The 20,578-nt window shown below is 44.3% G+C and overlaps 1 protein-coding gene across 5 annotated transcripts in view; it reads right to left on the reverse strand.

Moving 5' to 3' along the window:
- Positions 1-20,578, reverse strand: part of mink1 (misshapen-like kinase 1) — a 65,417-nt gene that overhangs the window by 16,940 nt on the left and 27,899 nt on the right. Inside the window, exons 10-29 of one of the 5 annotated variants that reach the window (XM_023967942.3) lie at positions 19,928-19,997; positions 19,534-19,747; positions 14,725-14,832; positions 14,021-14,107; positions 13,439-13,618; positions 12,981-13,151; positions 12,249-12,506; positions 8,670-8,749; positions 8,053-8,156; positions 7,818-7,918; positions 7,468-7,491; positions 7,172-7,323; positions 6,531-6,651; positions 6,236-6,352; positions 6,023-6,137; positions 5,580-5,735; positions 5,288-5,431; positions 3,422-3,556; positions 3,140-3,240; positions 2,835-2,984 (exon numbers count right to left, since the gene is read on the reverse strand). In XM_023967942.3, coding sequence (XP_023823710.1) covers positions 2,835-2,984; positions 3,140-3,240; positions 3,422-3,556; positions 5,288-5,431; positions 5,580-5,735; positions 6,023-6,137; positions 6,236-6,352; positions 6,531-6,651; positions 7,172-7,323; positions 7,468-7,491; positions 7,818-7,918; positions 8,053-8,156; positions 8,670-8,749; positions 12,249-12,506; positions 12,981-13,151; positions 13,439-13,618; positions 14,021-14,107; positions 14,725-14,832; positions 19,534-19,747; positions 19,928-19,997 — 2,588 coding nt within the window. Of the gene's footprint in view, positions 1-2,834; positions 2,985-3,139; positions 3,241-3,421; positions 3,557-5,287; positions 5,432-5,579; positions 5,736-6,022; positions 6,138-6,235; positions 6,353-6,530; positions 6,652-7,171; positions 7,324-7,467; positions 7,492-7,817; positions 7,919-8,052; positions 8,157-8,669; positions 8,750-12,248; positions 12,507-12,980; positions 13,152-13,429; positions 13,619-14,020; positions 14,108-14,724; positions 14,833-19,533; positions 19,748-19,927; positions 19,998-20,578 lie in introns of those variants that run through there. The other 4 variants (XM_023967943.3, XM_070434465.1, XM_070434467.1 and 1 more) reach the window with 4 other exon arrangements.

The following is a 20,578-nucleotide window of genomic DNA, read 5'->3' on the forward strand; positions in this document are numbered from 1 at the left end:
TACGGAGCAGTCCAAGTGGTAAAATACAAGTCACAAAAAGGCGAGTCAGAGTCACCAATGGTCGAGTCAGAAGTCATGAAAAATCGGGACTCGAATCCGAGTCCTTGGGCTGCGGTCAGAGTACTTCCACACTGCTGTTGACAAGTGATGCAAAAATGATATAGGGGGGCTAGCAAAGAGGTGACGAGTTGAAAACTGTGAGGAGGTTTTGTATTACGAGTCGCAATATCCTTGTCATCCGACCCGAACCAAAATCCACTTTAGAAGGCAACGGCCAGTCTAATCATGGTGATAAACAGGTCTATTTTCATGTTCCTGTAAGCTATCTTTACATGGTCGCAAACTGCAGAGTCAAAATATACACGTTCATCCCGTGGGTTAAAAAACAGTGAATAGATAGCGTGGTCTAAGCCAAAGTTGTGAAGGTATTTCACAAGTCTATCTGATTTGGGAAAAAGCAACTAAAGGAATTAAACGTGTGGGCCGGGCGGAGGACGGGAGGACGGGCGAAAGGCTACAAGGATATGTATTTCCTGAGTGATTGCCCCGAGTAGTTCATGTCTAGGCACACTGTTTATAAATGTGTGACTTTATGTGGTTCATTGTCTCATGACGTTGACGACAGAGAGAAGCCAATGACGATTTGGAGTAATTAGACACCAGAGCCCTCATGCCTTCGCCCCTACTCCCCTGCCCCCTACCGCAAAACTTGACAGGAGGCTGCTGTAGGAGGGTCACGAACCAGAGACGTTGCCGTAGAGGAGACATTCCGACTGAGGAATTCTCTTTCACTCCAATGGATCCACCAACATGGTAAGCGAGAAGAGGGTAACTAAAATCACTTCCAACAGCAGAACCAGGAATTTCTTCCACCTCACAGAACTTGAGGCTACGAAACAGAGTGTTCAGACAAGACGAAACAAAATACAACATGGTGTTCCAGGAAAATCAAGGAAGACTATACAACAAGAATCGAGTAGAAGAGGGTGGGAATAAACGAATAGAAGAGTGTAGTAGCATACTCAGTCCAAGTGAAAATACAAGTCACAAAAAGGCGAGTCAGAGTCACCAATGGTCGAGTCAGAAGTCATGAAAAATCGGGACTCGAATCCKAGTCCTGGGCTCGAGTACTTCCACACTGCTGTGAAGTGATGAAAATGTATAGCTAGCAAGAAGTGGGTGAAAACTGTGAGGAGGTTTTTACATCAATACCTGTCAAGTTTGGGCATCTAATCAATAAACAGGTTATTATTCATGTTCTGTAGCTATTTTAGGTGTGAATGTATTYTCAAGTCTATCTGATTTGGAAGAATTTGTGGGGGCTTAAGGATATTCTGTCCCCATAGTTTCTGTCTGGCCCTGTTTATATGTGTGTGGTGTCATGACGTTGCCTGCTTGGGTATAGCAAGCCCCATCCCCCTCTCCCTGCCCCCTACAACTAGGCTGCTGTGGTCACAAAGAGACGTCGTAAATTCCTGAGAATCTCCTCATGGACACACAGTATAGCAGAGGGTAAAACTTCCAAAGAGAACAAAGGGATTTCTTCCACCTCACAGAACTTGAGGTACGAACAGATTTCATGTTCCGGAAAAAGTATAAAAGATCGGTGAAGATTCCAGCTATTAATATGTCCGTTTGTCACAACTTGGGAAACTCATGGGAGACTGTGTGGCTACATTACCATACCGCTGTTTATATAATAACCTCAGATATGAGGTTTACATCTAATTGTTGTATAAAATGAATGAGTGAGTATGATACTGTTTGTATAATTGTGTAATATGATTTTGGACTGTTTAATGAAGAAAAATACAAATCCCTTTTGATTTGAACTAAATCCGAGGACCAGCCCCTGAGCCCAGTTGGGTCAGACATCCTGGGACAGCCCCTTTCTGCAATTCCTAATAAAAACCCAACTTGAGAAATTATCACCAGACCATGTTTTTTCTCCATTAGGAGAGGAACAAAGGTTGTGGACAATTGCTGAGTCTTTAACCATACCACGTGGTTAAACTCAAAGACTATACCGACAGAATAAGAACAAGTCTTTGATATTGACTACTAGTCTGCAGCTAGGAATTCGGTATCATTGAACGCGAAGAACGACAACCGCCGAAACATCCATTCTATAATGGAATGTCACTCTGAACTACCCACAATAACCATGATAGAGACAGACGAAACTCTCCACAGAAACTAACTTTTCTCCAGCGATCAAGACGACACACTGAGCGTAAATATATATAATATTGATTGCAATTGTTCCCGAATGAGTGAGCGTTCATGTGTAAAGGATTAGCATGTCAATTGTTATAATATGAACTCTGTAGTGACTTCTTAGTCGACCCCAATTTTCCCTTTGTCTAACAAGCCGCCATGCCGGTTCAGCCCACTAGGGCATATTCTCCTATCATTTTCATGTAACCATTTTAAGTTTGTTTGTTTGTTTATGCATTTATGTGAATTACTTAGTTAGTAATAAATAAATGATTTAAGACAATTGATGTATGGATGACTCATAGTGAAGACTGGGTTCGTGCAGATAACCAACAATTTACRACGTTTGGAATGAGACTRACGTKAGGTAAAGTAAATAATTAATTAATTCGAAGACTAATTGATCAGATAAAATATCTGAAAAGTTATTTTAGGAAATGATAACTTTGTAATCCGAATATTTTTCCTTGGTGCCCCAAATTCATAGTTAATTAGTTACGTTATTAATCAGTTGATCRCGTAATCCCTAATTACAGGAGTCTTTGMTAAAAACTAAGTCTTCAATTTAATGATAGCAAAGACACGACAGTGGTGTCACTAGRAACTTATCCACTTACATGCACTGGGATGTAGATGTCATAGTTGTTCCCAGAGTCAACGTCGATGGCGTGGAAGCCAGCAATGGAGCCATAGATGACTTTCAACCTCTGACCTTCCTCCACTGTGAGGTCTACCAACTGGGGCCTGTGGGGCAGGTCACCAAAGGACTAGAGGAGAGGAGAGAGAGAGAGAGATGGGAGACGGAAAGAGAGACGAGAAAGAGGGAGAACATACGTTTTTTTTAATGTTGTTCTGGTTGACTGGCTGTGGGAAATAGAACACCTGGCACTCAGAACAATAAGGCAGGAAAAGTGAGACCTACCTTGAAGGCCATGAATTTGTGATAAGGCTTGGGAGCCCAGGCATATACCTCCACCGCATTCTTCATAGCTATCACCAGGAACTTGATCCTCTCATATTTCACTAGACACAAACAACAAAGCGGGATTAGAGCCTTTATATTATACTATAAATAAACACGTCCAAAAAGGCAAAAACCATGTGTAAATGTACATTGTTGGAAAATGCATTGATAATAGATATGCGGTTCAATAACGGGTCACATCACTGTTCTGCTGTCTCCGTCCTTCCTTCCTTTACTCACCCACTTTGTAGTGGACACATCCCTCCATCTCCCCTACAGTGGTCCAGCCCTGCTTCTTCTCAACCTCCGGGTCATTGTGGAGGATCTTGTTTCTCAGCCAGGCCAGGTAGTACACACGCACCTTGTTCTTCTTACCTGGGACAGACACACACACACACACACACACACAGTAAGAGGTTATACAGTGGATAAGAAAAGGGGCTGAGTAGCAACAGATGGAGTTTGTGATGCACAGGTCCTTGTCAAATCAAATMAAATTTTATTGGTCACATACACATACTTAGCAGATGTTATTGCGGGTGTAGTGAAATGTTTGTGTTCACAGCKCTAACAGTGCAGTAATATCTAACAATTCACAACAATACACACAAATCTAAAAGTAAAATAATGGAATTAAGAAATATATAAATATTAGGACGAGCAATGTCTTAGTGGCATTGACTAAAATACAGTATAAACATATGAAATGAGTAAAGCAGTATGTAAACACTATTAAAGTGACTAGTGTTCCATTATTGAAGTGACCAGTGATTCCATGTCTATGTATATAGGGTAGTAGCCTCTAAGGTGCAGGGTTGAGTAACCGCGTGGTAGCCGGCTAGTGATGACTATTTAACAGTCTGATGGYCCTGAGATAGAAGCTGTTTTTCAGTCTCTCGGTCCCAGCTTTGATGCACCTGTACTGACCTCGCCTTCTGGATGATAGCGGGGTGAACAGGCCGTGGCTCGGGTGGTTGATGTCCTTGATGATCTTTTTGGCCTCCCTGTGACATCAGGTGCKGTAGGTGTCCTGGAGGGCAGGTAGTTGCCCCCGGTGATGCGTTGTGCAGACTGCACCACCCTCTGGAGAGCCCTGCGGTTGCGGGTGGTGCAGTTTCCATACCAAGTGATGATACAGCCCGACAGGACGCTCTCAATGGTGCATCTGTAAAAGTTTGTGAGGCTCTTAGGAGCCAAGCCAAATTTATTCAGCCTCCTCTGAGGTTGTAGAGGCACTGTTGTGCCACCTTCACCACAAGTCTGTGTGGACCATTTCAGATCGTCAGTGACGTGTACGCCAAGGAACTTGAAGCTTTCCACCTTCACTGCGGTCCCGTCGATGTGGAGAGGGGGCTGCTCCCTCTGCTTTTTCCTGAAGTCCACGATCAGCTCCTTCGCTTTGTTGACATTGAGGGAGAGGTTATATTCCTGGCACCATTCCGCCAGGWCCCTCACCTTCTTCCTGTAGGCTGTCTCGTCATTGTTGGTAATCAGGCCKACTATGGTTGTGTCATCTGCAAACTTRATGATTGAGTTGGYGGCGTGCATGGCCACACAGTCATGGGTGAACAGGGAGTACAGSAGGGGGCTGAGTACGCACCCTTGTGGGGCCCCTGTGTTGAGGATCAGTGAAGTGGAGGTGTTGTTTCCTACCTTCACCACCTGGGGACGGCCCGTCAGGAAGTCCAAGCCCCAGTTGCACAGGGCGGGGTTGAGACCCAGGGCCCTGAGCTTAATGATGGGTTTGGAGGGTACTATGGTGTTGAATGCTGAGCTATGGTCAATGAACAGCTTTCTTACATAGGTATTCCTCTTGTCCAGAWGGGATAGRGCAGTGTGCAGTGTTATGGCGATTGCATCGTCTGTGGATCTATTGGGGCGGTAAGCAAATTGAAGTAGGTCTAGGGTGTCAGGTAAGGTAGAGGTGATATGATCCTTAACTAGCCACGGGTGTATTCAGTTGAAATGAAACGTTCAGRACGTTGCAGATAGAAAGGCAAAATGTAGAGCTAACAGATTCTATCTGAAGATTTTGTGACGTTGCACTATCCTGAACAGACCCCAGGTRAGCGCAGTGTTGTTCAAGTGCTGAGCAGTACTAATCACCTGATATGGTGATGAGCAGGTTCAGTCCCTCCAGAACATCCATTTGTTGAAACCTGCGCGAATTGATGAGGGGGTAGACCTTCCCCTGACCACTACGGTCCAGCAGCTTCAGACCGTTCTCTGTCCCCACCAGCAGGTTCACACCTGGGAATCACACACAGATACAAATATCCCCAAAATGCAAACAATCAGGACCTACAGGAAATATGTAGAAGATGTGATACTCATGGTGGATGGAATAAAATGATTACAGTGTTGGCTATAGCTTAGACCAGCGTGCCGTCTGTCTCACCCCAGAGAGCAGCACAGAGGATCTCAGAGTTGAACCTCTTCTTGTACTTGCGGATCTCGGGGGTGTCGCTGTGGGGGCGTGTGTTGGTGGGGTTCACGTTCACCATGGAGCCTTTCCTCACCTCCATCTTCAGCTGCTCAAACCTGGAGCCCAGGCCTGGACACAGCAGGAGGGAGGCAGAGAAGCAGGCAAAGTTTAGAGGGAAGAGGAGAAAAAAACTTCCTTAAGGGAATGATATTGAATCAAGCTACTATGGGCAAATGCTGCCCTCCTGCTGTGAGACATTTCCATGACTCAGATTTAATAACAGCAGTAAAGTAAAAGATGCTGGATTGTGAGCCGCGTAATGAAGCTAGAGACTGGAATAGGGAACTAAGGAATTGAGGGTGTATAGGGGAACCTCATTTAACCTTTTGATAATGAGACATTCTGTCTGTACTTACTGCCCACAGAGATGGCATCCGCAGTGTCACCTGGTGGTTGGTACATGCCCAGGTCAACAAAGGTGGTGAAGGAGGACTTGCCACTTGACGCCTTGACTAGACCCCTGGACTGATACTGGAGGAAACAGGAAGGAAGGGAGAGAATGGAGTTTTGGGCAGAGAACCATGTCCATGATTGTACTTGTATTCGGGGAGAGAGTCAGAGAGACTCACATCATAAACAGAGTCTTTCCCAGGGGAGGAGTGGGAGGCGGAGTCAGTGGGGGAGTGGGAGGGCTGCACCACATCAGGCAGGTTGGTGTATCCATTGTGGCTCCGCTTCTCTGGTGTCTGCCAGGCAACGGGGACAAACCAGTCACAATGGCCCAACACAACCTCCTACATAAGAGTAACCTGACCACCCACACACATTTACACAACTCCACACACATACATGTATACATATGTGTGTTAATACAGATTACTTCTCTCTAGTCCAGTAGGCTACTTCCTGAAAGACATAACTCACCCTCTGCACCAGCATGGTCTGGTCCCTGTAGCCTCCAGCCTGCCCYTCCTCCCCTCCCTCGCCCTCCTCCTCCTCATGAACCACCATGGTGTTGACCGAGTCAGTGTCGGCATCCCGGGGACTAAAGACAGACAGGAGAGGATGTCAAGGAGGAAGAAACAGAGGAAAATGACGGAACAGCAGAGGATATGAAGTAGACAGGAAAATGAAAGAAGGGAAGGTGAGGGTGGCGGTATAAAGAGGATAAGAATGGGCTTTCGATGTCATTATTCACACAAGAATCCGTCTCTCCTTTCAATGTCATTATTCACACGAGAAGCAGTCTCTCCTTTCAATGTCATTATTTACACGAGAAGCCGTCTCTCCTTTCAATGTCATTATTTACACGAGAAGCCGTCTCTCCTTTCAATGTCATTATTTACACGAGAAGCCGTCTCTCCCTTTCAATGTCATTATTTTACACGGAGAAGCCGTTCTCCTTTCAATGTCATTATTTACACGAGAAGCCGTCTCTCCTTTCAATGTCATTATTTACACGAGAAGCCGTCTCTCCTTTCAATGTCATTATTCACACAATAAGCTGTCTCTCCTTTTTTCTCCTTCCTGTTTGTCAGTGTGTGTTCTCCCACCCTGGTACTGACCGGTCTGTAGGGCTGTCCTCCTCCTCATTCCCCTCTCCACTCTCACTCTCCTCACTGCTCTCACTGCCTTCTGAGGATGAGGAGTAGTCATTGGCCTTCACCGGAGGTCTGGGCTGCTCCTCAGGACGCTCCTTAGCATACAGCCCATGGTCCTGAACACACACACACACACACGACACACAGACGACAGGTTTTGCCAGCATACTAGGACTATGACAGGCATGTGTAACTTAACACAGCAGCCTGACATAGTGAAACCAATACATGTGTATCACAGCACACACACAGATACTAACCTCTCCTATAGCTCTCTTGTAACTCTGTGCATTGGAAGAAGCAGTGGACAAACAGGGAAGTGAGCGGTGTAGGAAGAGAGAAAAAGAAAAGTGCAGAGAATAGGATATGAAAAAAAGAGAAACTGTTAGTGTAGGAGTCAATTTCCAGAAAAAGATCCGCTGTAGGGATTGGGGAGTGAGTGCAGGTGTTACAATAGTGCAGAATAGTCAGTGAAAATTCATTTCAAAAGTGATAAGCTGAAAAGAAGATGCGTGTGAACAGCTGACAAATGGGAAGGGTGTGTAAAGTGTCTGAATATCCTTCATGCAGTGTTCATAGTGAGGGTGTTTTACAGGTGAGGGGTACTTACAGCAGGGCGACTGGGGCGGGACGACGTGCGAGACTCCCCTGGCTTGTGCCCCGTCATGCGCCCATCATGGCCTAGTATGGGGGAGTCTATTTTGGAGGAGCCTGAAACCAACATTCTGAATGTCAACATGGAATTGCTAACATCATTGCTGGGGCTTGCTTTCATTCCATAAGAGGGATCAACAGAAAGAGAAGGAGATAGATAAGCAGAGTCACAGAGAATGTGATTGACTCACTGAGTATCCGGTGCCTCTCCAGAGAGCCAGTCTGGGGTAGATTGGATACGTGGTTCATGCTATCTCCTCTCTCCCAGCGGTCGTTGCGGCTGAGGTCTGGGTTGCTATTACAAGGAAGAGATAAGATTATTAGTTATTAAAACCTCAGCAGTGAATATCATAACTCTGTCATGATCTACCATCATCCATGTGTCATGATTGGAATCAGAATAGTCTTCTGACACATGTTTAAAATGTGAATGTATTGCCAAATGAGCTCATGAGTGAGACGGGGAGTAAAACTGACTTTGTTTGGTGCATGATTTCGGAGGTGTTGTTTAGTGGGGACAAATTTTTGCCAAAATTCTCTAAACACTGCTTACCTGCTAAATAGTTTCATCGAAAACATCGCCAGATACCTCCATGTTAGCATGTAGTGCATAACATATGAATAAACGCGTGCCCTTTCTGAAGAGGGAGGGAGGGACTGGGAACAGGCTTTGGCAGAGGGAGGTATGGACTTCGTTAAGACAGATTGGAAAGTGTTTGCCGCCAAAACCTAAATCAAGTAGCGGGAGATTTGGTTCTAGGAGMCGGAATTAGAATGAGAGTAGCTTAGATGTGTCCGTCTGAGTTACCTGGCTCTGACTGGATGCCTGATGCCAGACGATAGGTTGGTGTTGAGAGCTGTGGCAATGGAGGCGGTCCTCTGGGGAATCTGCGAAAGATCGAGAGATATCCGACATTACTAAATACATTATATGACCAAAAGTATGTAAACACCTGCTCGTCGAACATCTCATTCCAAAATCATCGGCATTAATATGGACTTGGTCGCCCCTTTGCTGCTAWAACAGCCTCCACTCTTCTGGGAAGGCTTTCCACTAGATGTTGGAACATTGCTAAGGGGACTTGCTTCCCCGCAGTGMCAGACCTCACTGATGCTGGGCGATTAGGCCTGGCACGCAGTCTGCATTCCAATTCATTCCAAAGGTGTTCGATGGGGTTGAGGTCAGGGCTCTGTGCAAGCCAGTCAAGTTCTTCCACACCGATCTCAACAAACCATTTCTGTATGGACCTCGCTTTTTGCACGGGGACATTGTCATGCTGAAACAGGAAAGGGCCTTTCCCAAACTGTTGCCACAAAGTTGGAAGCACAGAATAGTCTAGAATGTCATTGTATGCTGTAGCATTAAGATTTCCCTTTACTGGAACTAGGGGCCTAGCCCGAGCCATAAAAAACAGCTCCAGACCATTATTCCACTTCCACCAAACTTCACAGTTGGCACTATACATTGGGGCAAGTAGCATTCTCCTGGCATCCGCCAAACCCAGATTTGGCTGTTAAACTGCCAGATAGTAAAGCGTGATTCATCAATCCAGAGAACGGGTGTCCACTACTCCAGAGTCCAATGGTGGTGATTTACACCACTCCAGCAGAGGCTTGGCATTGTGATCTTAGGCTTGGAAGCTCCCGACTAACAGTTTTTGTGCTGACATGGCTTCCAGAGGCAGTTTGGAACTCGGTAGTAAGTGTTGCAACCGAAGACAGACAATTTTTACACACCACACGCTTCAGCATTCGGCGGTTCAATTCTGTGAGCTTGTGTGGCCTACCACTTCACGGCTGAGCCGTTGTTGCTGCTAGACATTTCCACTTCACAATAACAACACTTTTACCGGGGCAGCTCTAACAGGGCAGARATTTGACAAACTGACTTGTTGGAAAGGTGGCATTCCATGATGGTGCGATGTTGAAAGTCACTGAGCTCTTCAGTAWGGCCATTCTACTGCCAATGTTTATATATGGAGATTGCATGGCTGTGCGATCGATTTTATACACGGGTCAGCAACAGGTGTGGCTAAAATAGCCGAATCCGCTAATTTGAAGGGGTGTCCACATACTTTTGTATATACAGAACCAGTCAAAAGTTTGGACACACCTAAACATTCAAGGGTTTTTCTTTATTTTTACTTCACCTTTATTTAACCAGGTAGGCCAGTTGCGAACAAGTTCTCAATTACAACTGCGACCTGGCCAAGATAAAGCAAAGCAGTGCGACAAAAACAACACAGAGTTGCACATGGGATAAACAAATGTACAGTCAATCTGTATACAGTGTGTGCAAATTAAGTAAGGAGGYAAAAAAAAWATWGGCCACAGAGGCGAAGCAATTACAATTAACACTGGAGTGATAGATGTGCAGATGAGGATGTGCAAGTATAAATACTGGTGTGCAAAAGAGCAGAAAAAACTAAAACATATGGGGATGGGGTAGGTAGTTGGTTGGACGGGCTATTTACAGATGGGCTGTGTACAGCTGCAATGATCTGTGAGCTGCTCTGACAGCTGATGCTTGAAGTTAGTGAGGGAGCTATAACTSTCCAACTTCTTAAACCTGAAAAGAAACTTCTAAATGTTATGCAGTGAAAACTGCCAAATCTGACTTTAGTAACCACATTGTGKGCCTGTTACAATACATCAATCATGACGGATGACGAATATCCACTTTGTTAAATCTGATTTGCTAATGTGCGCCAATGCGATGTCCTTCTATCCTCCACGGTCTGTGTTCCATTGGCCTCTACCGCATGTACACTAGGTGTACAAAACATTAAGTACATCTGCAATTTTCAGGTAGATCAGCTTTAATATTGCAGATAGATTATAGCTCTCATCAATGTAATTGTATGCATCATTTTCATTCCCCCATATATTTTGTAAATATACAGTACCAGTCAAAATTTGACACACCTACTCATTCAAGGGTTTTTATTTTTACTATTTTCTACATTGTAGAATAATAGTGAAGACATCAACACTATGAAATAACACATATTGAATCAYGTAGTAACCAAAAAAAGTGTTMAATCAAAATATATTTGAGATGTTAGATTCTTCAAAGTAGCCACCCTTGCATTGATGACAGTGCACTCTTGGCATACTCTCAACCAGCTTCCTAAGGAAGAATGCTTTTCCAACAGTCTTGAAAGTGTTCCCACATATGCTGAGCACTTGTTGGCTGCTTTTCCTTCACTCTGCGGTCCAACTCATCCCAAACCATCTTAAATGGGTTGAGGTCGGGTGATTGTAGTATTAGACTGATGCAGCACTCCATCACTCTCCTTCTTGGTCAAACAGCCCTTACACAGCCTGGAGGTGTGTTGGGTTATTACCCTGTTTAAAAACAAMTGATAGTGGGACTAAGCGCAATCCAGATGGGGTGGCAGATTGCTGCAGAGTGCTGTGGTAACCACGCTGGTTAAGTGTGCCTTGAATTCCAAATAAATCACACAGTGTCACCAACAAAGCACTTCCAAACCTTCATACCTACTCCATGCTTCACGGTGGGAACCACACATGTGGAGATCATCCGTTTACCTACTCTGCATCCTCTTCTTATTGGTGTCCTTTAGTAGTGGTTTCTTTGTAGCAATTCAACCATGAAGGCCTGATTCACGCAGTCTCCTCTGAACAGTTGATGTTGAGATGTGTCTGTTACTTGAACTCTGTGAAGCATGTATTTGGCCTGCAATCTGAGGTGCAGTTAAATCTAATGAACGTATCCTCTGCAGCAGAGGTAACTCTGGTCTTCCTTTCCTGTGGCGGTCCTCATGAGATCGTTTCATCATAGCGCTTGATGGTTTTTGTGACTGCACTTGAATAAACATTGAAAGTTCTTGAAATGTTCCAGATTGACTGATCTTCATGTCTTGTAGGAATGACGGACTGTCGTTTCTCTTTGCTTATTTGAGCTGTTCTTGCCATAATATGGACTTGGTCTTTTACCAAATAGGRCCATCTTCTGTATACCACCCTTACCWTRTCACAACACTGATTGGCTTTAACGCATTAAGAAGGAAAGAAATTCCACAAATTAACTTTTAACAAAGCACACCTGTGAATTGAAATGCATTCCAGGCAACTACATCATGAATCTGGTTGAGAGAATGCCAAGAGTGTGAAAAGCTGTCATCAAGGCAAATGGTGGCTACTTTAAAGATTCTCAAATATAAAATATATTTTGATTTGTTTTACACTTTTTTGCTTACTACATGATTCCATATGTGTTATTTCATAGTTTTGATGTCTTCACTATTATTCTACAATGTAGAAAATAGTAAAAATAAAACATAAACCTTGAATGAGTAGGTGTCCAAACCTTTGACTGGTACAGTATATCTAAAAGACTAAAACCCAGCAGGTGGCCTCTCACCTTGGGCGGCTGTTCGATCTCTGGCAGGCGAATCCAGGGGCCGCGGTCCTCCCTTTTGCGAGGCTGTGGGGCGGGGCTCTCGGAGGTGGGATCAGAGTTCTGTCGGACCAGCTCCCTGGAGTGGACGGGGCGGGGGGTGGGGGAGGGATCCTGGGTGGGGAAGGCGGACATGGTCTTAGTGGGCTGGTCACACAGGGACTGGGAGCGGGGGACAGGGGCAGCGTAGGGCTTCAGCGGGACCAAGTGGGCCATCTGGAACTGCAGCGGTGCAGCAGTGAGGAAGGAGGGAACGGAGGAAGTGAGTATAGAGGTGGAGGAGAGGGCAGGGTCAGGTAGTGAGAGCAAGCAAAATAGAGTGATAGGAGGGAGGATTGTGCAGGGCATATAGGGATTTTTGCCATTTTATGAAATTAGGGAAATAAGACAATATGAAAGCAATAAGAAGGGAAAAGGGTGGGTCCAGGAGGAGGAGAGGGGAGAAAAGGAAGGAAAAGAAGATTGAAAATAAATAAAGGTAAAATAAACATTATTAGACAGGGGGTAATGCAGTCCAAGGAAAAAGACATGGGGAAGGAAAGAACATCTAATTTTTCTCTCAACTTTGACACATTGCAGTCTCCATTGTGATAAACCAGTATTTCAACAACATGTCTACACTATATTGTAACAAGGGAAACATATTAATAAAGTACACACAAATATATTCCCAGATGAACAAACACCAACACACACCTTGCCCTGTCCCCCCTGAGGCTCAACAGGCCGCTGCATAGGCGGGGTCTGAGCAGCCTGGCCCCCTCCGGATTGGCTGATGGAGTCAGAGCGTGATTGGATGGCAGTGTCAGAGACAGTGTTGCAGATTTTGGGGGAGCCCTGCCTGTTGAGCTTACTGCGCTCCTCCACCTGAGAGAGGAAAATGGAAGGAAATAAGGGGAGAAGTGATGGGGGAGAGGGAGAAAGCCCATCACAGAGATGTCGAATCAGACTAACTTTCAGGAAAAAAGATGACACTTAAGGTGATACTGCATAACTGCTTGATGCTAACTTGTTACAGGGTAATTGCTAAATATATCCCTCTGGTATTACTCTAGGTTATAAAACCCTATTTAATGAAAGGTGTGGTCGATAGGGTTATTTAAGTTGAAGTTATAGCACGTTCCACTGTTCATGTCCGTGTGGCATTATTGTACCTCTCGGGCCCATGCAGGCTTATTGTTGGGCTCCACGTTCTTGCTGTAGTGGTAGAGRGGCTGGGGCTTCTTGTCCTGTTGCTGCTGCTGCAGGGACACCAGGTAGGCATGCTCCTGCTGCAGCTGCCTCTGCAGACGCTCAGACTGTCTCTGCTCCTCCAGCTGCTTACGCTTGTACTCCTGSACACACACCATGATACGGTCAAAGCAGACTTTTCTAGGCCTGAGCATGGCTAGTACACAATACACACCCCTTTGACATGCCCCCCAGACAGACACAACCCTACATACAAAGATGGGGACATCATGCAGGGTATACATAGAYATGGGCCTTATTCTSAAAATTCTCTCAATGATTCTCTAGTTCTCTCAAGAAATGTTTTCGTAAAACAAAGAAGCAAAATACAGTATGTTAGTGCAAACTGTCAAACTGGAGTATTTGACGCCTCTAGTGGTGAGAGGTGTGAAGTGCCAGTAGGAGGAGGAGGGTAAGGTAAGCAGTATGCCCTGCAGGCAGAGGTAGGGGTAGACTAGGGCTGAGGAGAGGAGGTGACTGCAGGATAAAGGAAGGAAGAGAGTTACCATGAGCAGTGCCTGCTCCTGAAGCAGCTGCTGCTGAAGGATTTCTAACTGCCGCTGTTCCTCCTCTAACTTATGTCTTATGAACTCCTGAAGAGAGAGGTGGAGGAGGGGTGAAGAGGGAAAGGAAAGACAATGGAGGAGAAGAGGATAGATATAAATAGACCACGATGTAGAGGGGAAATTATGACTGTCATACACTAGTTAGTACACAGCCTTAGTGATTTGTCATGGCTTTAAAATTCTACAGGTAAACTAAAAGCTACTGCAAAAAGGTATTAGCTTTTGCAGTTTGACTGTTAGCCTCTACAATACAAATCCATATAAATTGCATCACTTCTTCATTTAGGACTCGATGCAGGTTAGTTATCACTTAGAAACGGGCAATGGTAGGAGAGTTAAACGGTTTATGGAGAAAAGGAGACTAGGAGAATTGATTATAAAACGTAGGTTGACTGTGATATAATGCCAGTCACAGTGTTACTAAGGTAGAGCAGAAACGAAGCAAAAGAGAGACGCAGAAACTGAGCTCACCCACAGAAAACTCATCTCTGTATAAATACTCTAATTTAGATCCCTGCTGCCATGGCAACCAGCTCACGGACATTCCACAGCCAGAGTGGCTTGCAGTAGCCTGCAGAATAGGCTACGCCCACACCTCTCCACAATTGGCTGACTGTGCTCCTGCGCTTCTCATGGTTGGTTACCTGCTCCCTCTCGGCCAGCCTCCTATCCTCCTCCCTCCTTATATCGTCAAGTCTCCGATGGGGGCCCTTTTCTTGCTGTCTCACCATCTCTCGCTCTTTTCTCTGTTGCTGAGAGGGATGACAGGAGAGAGGGAGAGAAATGAGTGTGGAAGCCACTTTTGCATATTATGTTGTGGTTATAATGGATGCCTTACTTTTGCATAAACCGTTAGTTTTTTTCCTCCACTGTGAGAGGAAATAAAAGGTGTAAAAGAGCAAGCGAGAGAGAAAAAGCGGGAGGAGGAGGGGGGAGATGTTGGTTGTGAGTCACACATGTACCGCCAGCCACTGCAGCCCTGCTCATCTTCTGAGACTGACCTTCTCCCTGATTCAAACACTTGGCCAGTTGTTCTTTTAAACCTTTACCGGTCTCTTCTTACAATTTTTTATTATTAAAAACTTAAATTCCTACTACTAAGAACTCAAATAGGAACTATCAATGGTTTTTTTTCAACTTGATGTTTATTTAGGAAATAACAGATCTCTACCAGGCRGTTGAGAAGTCAAAATACAGCCATACCAGCAATGMCATAGATGCGGTAAATGCCTGCTAAACACTGACTCTGGTTCATATAAGCTAGTTAGCATACAGAATTCAGTGGTAGTAGTTAGTTGTTTAGAACTGTATTGCTGTTGATTGATGACATGAACATGTGTTGGGATTGACATCCATATGCAAACATTATACTCAAATTTTTACCACAACATTGTGTGAAACACACAAACAATAGCCTAAACGTATGCTAATTTTCCTGGGGGGCAAGGAGATTCAGTATCTTTCTCCCACATGTTTCCATGGCAATTCCATTGTTTTGGTYGAGTTCGAATGACCGTAAATAAAAATWAAAAATAAACTTTATTTAACTAGGCAAGTCAGTTAAGAACAAATTCTTATTTTCAATGACGGCCTAGGAACCGTGGGTTAACTGCCTTGTTCAGGGGCAGAACGACAGATGTTTACCTTGTCAGCTCGGGGATTCGATCTTGCAACCTTTCGGTTACTAGTCCAATGCCGCTTTACCGCATGTGTAACGGATGTGAAATGGCTAGCTAGTTAGCGGGTACGCGCTAGTAGCGTTTCAATCAGTTACGTCACTTGCTCTGAAGCCTAGAAGTAGGGTTGCCCCTTGCTCTGCAAGGGCCGCGGCCTTTGTGGAGCGATGGGTAACGATGCTTCGTGGGTGACMGTTGTTGATGTGTGCAGAGGGTCCCTGGTTCGCGCCCGTGTCGGRGCGAGGGGACGGYTTAAAGTTATACTGTTACACATGTATAGATGCATGTTCATGTCATCATCACCAATCAACAAATTAACTTTCAACAAGGCACACCTGTGAATTGAAATGCATTCAATCAATCAATCAAATGTATTTATGAAGCCCTTCTTACATCAGCTGATGTCAAAGTGCTGTACAGAAACCCAGCCTAAAACCCCAAACAGCTAGCAATGCAGGTGTAGAAGCATGGTGGCTAGGAAAAACTCCCTAGAAAGGCCGGAACCTAGGAAGAAACCTAGAGAGGAACCAGGTTATAAGGGGTGGCCAGTCCTCTTCTGGCTGTGCCGGGTGGAGATTATAACAGAAAATGGCCACTATGTTCAAATGTTCATAGATGACCAGCAGGGTCAAATAATAAATTAGGTGACTACCTCATGAAGCTGGTTGAGAGAATGCCAAGAGTGTTCAAAGCAGTCATCAAGGCAAAGGGTGGCTACTTTGAATAATCCCAAAAATAAAATATATTTTGATTTGTTTAACATTTTTTGGTTACTATGATTCCATGTGTTATTTCATCATTTATGTCTTCACTATTATTCTACAATGTAGAAAACAGGAAAATAAAGGAAAACTCTTGAATAAGTACAGTACCAGTCAAACGTTTGGACACACCTACTCATTCCAGGGTTTTTCTTTATTTTTTACATTGTAGAATAATAGAGAAGACATCAAAACTATGAAATAACACATTCATTTTTTTTACCCCTTTTTCTCCCCAACTTCGTGGTATCCAATTGGTAGTTACAGTCTTGCCTCATCGCTGCAACTCCCGTACGGACTCAGGAGAGGTGAAGGTCGAGATCCGTGCATCCTCCGAAACACAACCCAGCCACTGCTTCTTGACACAATGCCCGCTTAACCCGGAAGCCAGCCAMACCAATATGTCGGWGGAAACACTGTGTCAGCGTKCATTGCGCCCGGCCAGCCACAGGAGTCGCTAGAGCGATGGGACAAGAACATCCCTGTTGGCCAAACCCTCCCCTAACCCATACGATGCTGGGCAAATTGTGCGCAGCCCCATGGGTCTCCCAGTAGCGGCCGGCTGCGACAGAGCCTAGACTCAAACCAGGATCTCTAGTGGCACAGCGATGCAGTGCCTTAAACCACTGCGCCACTCGGGAGGCCCATGAAATACCACATTTTGACTGCGACCAAAAACAAGCTACATATTGACAGTAGCAAAACAAATTATCTAATGATTCTGTCTCTTCGCTAATATTAGGAAGGTGTTTTTAATGTTTTATATATTTGAATTACAATTTGAATATCATTTTTACTCATCTCAACAATATTTAAAAKACATACTTTAGGTCTGCTTCAATGGAGTTTATAGATGAGTAAGCTTGGGTAAATGTGGATTTATATATTTTTTTAAATACAAATTATGGTAATTTATGTCCAATATTCAATTACATTGAAATGAATGTGTTTTCAGGTTGTGTATGTTGCAATGTGCCTCCAAAAGGAATTATATATTTCAAATGATCCAGGTTCTTCTACCATGTTTCCCACATATTCAGACATTTTGAGATAATAATGTATGACAAAGTGCAGTTCTCTTTTATTACATACAGTGACAACCGCCTGGTTGACCACATTTTTACAAAATTCTTACTTTTTAGGCTTTTTACATTTTAATTTATTTTCATATGCCTACTCTTCAAGGTCTCTACTAACAGGAATGGTGCAATATTAATCCCTCATCAACTGAATTCCTGCCTCTTATACCATATATTTTGTGACAGAGTTCTTACAGCCCCGAGAGAGCAAAGTTACAGTGCCACAACACTGAACTGCAGCAACCCAAAAATATACAAAGTATGTTTTTTGATGCAGGGGGCTAGGGGAGTTGACCAATTAAGTTAACGTGAAGTTTCTTTTCATAACCACTTCGAAATCCATTGTCAAAACATGCTCTGCCAGCCAGTTGAGAATAGGGCTAAAGGGTTAAAGATGCAGTCCGGGATCTTCAGCACATCTTCTTAACATACTGTACAAATTCCTATTCGTAACATATCATACGAATTGCATGACGTAGTACACAATTGTCTACCATTTTCAGGGACCCGTTTTGGTTTGTGAGCACTACTTTCAAAACTACTGGCTGAAATKATACAAAAGCTCTGGAGCATCACTTTAATTGGTATCGCCCTGAATAGATTTAAGCCGCCTTCTGAAAAGACACTACATCCTCCCTATTAAAACATCTCCCTTAAGAGAGGCTTCCTCATTGTTGTATTAAAACAAGATATAACTTGCTAATGACATGTTTTACATTTAAGATGCTGGTCTTCTCTTTTGTTGTTGCCAATTAATGAACTATCTCCAGAGAACATTCAGCGATAAAAACTGTTTTCYCTCCCTGAAGAAAAGTTGATACCTGACCTTGTGATAATCCCATCTACTGCATGTGGTGAATCTAACATTTGAGATTTAAATCCAGTTGAATTCTTTTAGTTGGCACAGAAATTATGTACAATTATTTATTATAATACTCATTATAAAAATTTTAAAAAAGCAATATAGATAGCTTTTTTTATTTAACTAGGCAAGTCAGTTAAGAACAAATTCTTATTTACAATGACGGCCTACCGGGGAACCGTGGGTTAACTGCCTTGTTCAGGGGCAGAACGACAGATTTTTACCTTGTCAGCTCGGGGATTCGATCCAGCAACCTTTCGGTTACTGACCCAGCGCTCTAACCACTAGGCTACCTGGCATTACCAACTTGCTAAATTAKCAAGCTTCATATCCTGCTGTATTATGGCATCTTCAAAAACACTGTACAGTGTGTTTTGGCAATATACATAACAGCCTAGTACAAGCCCAGTAAACCTGGCTACTGTGAAAACCTTAGAGACTTGGGGTGACATAAATAGCTGTATAAAAGTATGTGATGATTCATTCTCTGTAAGTTARAATAAAGTCAGCTGAACCATGTTGGTYACTGGTTTTACCTCACAGGGTAAAATCGTGGTTTACTTGAACCTGCTAAAGAACACTAGCCGCAGTTGATAAGGCTGTGTGTGACCGTGTGTCAGTGGAGTTCTCTCGTTTGTGCAAAAGCCARTCCTCCGTCCTCTCTCCTCCGTGACTMGGAAACCGATAAGTGGTTGAGGTGTGTGTAAATKTGTTAGTAGACAAACAGAAGACGGTCCTACCCTCCTCGATAGCCTCCTTTTATCGATAAAATGTCTTGCACTACTAACTAAATTAGTTTTTAGCACTTCACACATTTATTTTGGGATCCACCRCTGTAAAAGTCATTTCATACGAGTGCATTTGTCCACTTTCCCTCTCCTCACCAACTCTCCTCGATTAACTTTTACCTTTTTCAAAAGGAGGTGAGAGAGGACGGAGGAGAGAGGGCACAGGAGGTGAGAGAGGACGGAGGAGAGAGTGCGCAGGAGGTGAGAGAGAACGGAGGAGAGAGGACGGAGGAGAGAGGGTGCAGGAGGTGAGCAAATCTAATTGATATAAGGCCTGTGCGTATTACCTCTTCCAGGCGGCGACGCTGTTCTTTCTGCTCCTCGATGCGTTTCTGTCGGTCGTGCAGCAGCTGTCTCTTGTGTTCCTCTGGGTCTCGGCGCTGGGCGGCCAGTTGGGCCTGCTGTCTCTTCAGAGCCTCCGATCGCTCCTTGTTCTCCTGCTGCAGACGCAGGAAGTCCCGCCTCAACGTCGACTCACCAGGCACATTCAGGATGGAGGTACTTGAGGACGGAGAGAGGGAGAGAACGACGCAGAGAGACAGAGACATATAGCAGGATGAGGTAATGGAAAGATCATAGTAGAGAAGCAGGAGATTGTGTCATTCATCTCAGGGCACTGTGGTCTTATATTACTGCGGTATTGCTTGGGGTAGTAACGTTGTTGGGGTAGTGTTGTGTTACCTGGACTCTCCGTCTTCCCCACGGTTCTCATCCTCCTCATCACTGCCACTGTACTCATACTCTGTCTCCTCTGAAACAAAGACAGTAAGAGAGAGAACAGAAGTGAGAACGCATAGCATCTACAATGCATTCGGAAAGTATTCAGACCCCTTGACTTTTCCCACATTGTTACATTACAGCCTTATTCTAAAATGGATTAAATCATTTTTTTCACCTCATCAATCTACACACAATACCCCATAATTACAAAGCAAAAACAGMTTTTTWGAAATGTTTGCAAWTTWTTAWTWTTTTTAAATAATACCCGAAATATCACATTTACTTAATGTATTCAGACCCTTTACTCAGTACGTTGTTGAAGCACCTTTGGCAACGATTATAGCATTGMGTCTTCTTGGGTATGACGTTACAAGCTTGGCACACCTGTATTTGGGGAGTTTCTCCCATTCTTCTCTGCAAATCCTCTCAAGCTCTGTCAGGTTGGATGAGGAGCGTCGCTGCACAGCTATTTTCAGGTCTACAGTGCTGTTCGATCGGGTTCAAGTCCAGGCTCTGGTTGGGCCACTCAAGGACATTCAGAGACTGGTCCCGAAGCCACTCCTGCATTGTCTTGGCTGTGTGCTTAGAGTCGTTGTCCTGATCTCTCTCTTT

The sequence above is a fragment of the Salvelinus sp. IW2-2015 genome, linkage group LG23, assembly GCF_002910315.2.
Source record: "Salvelinus sp. IW2-2015 linkage group LG23, ASM291031v2, whole genome shotgun sequence".
NCBI lineage: Eukaryota > Metazoa > Chordata > Actinopteri > Salmoniformes > Salmonidae > Salvelinus > Salvelinus sp. IW2-2015.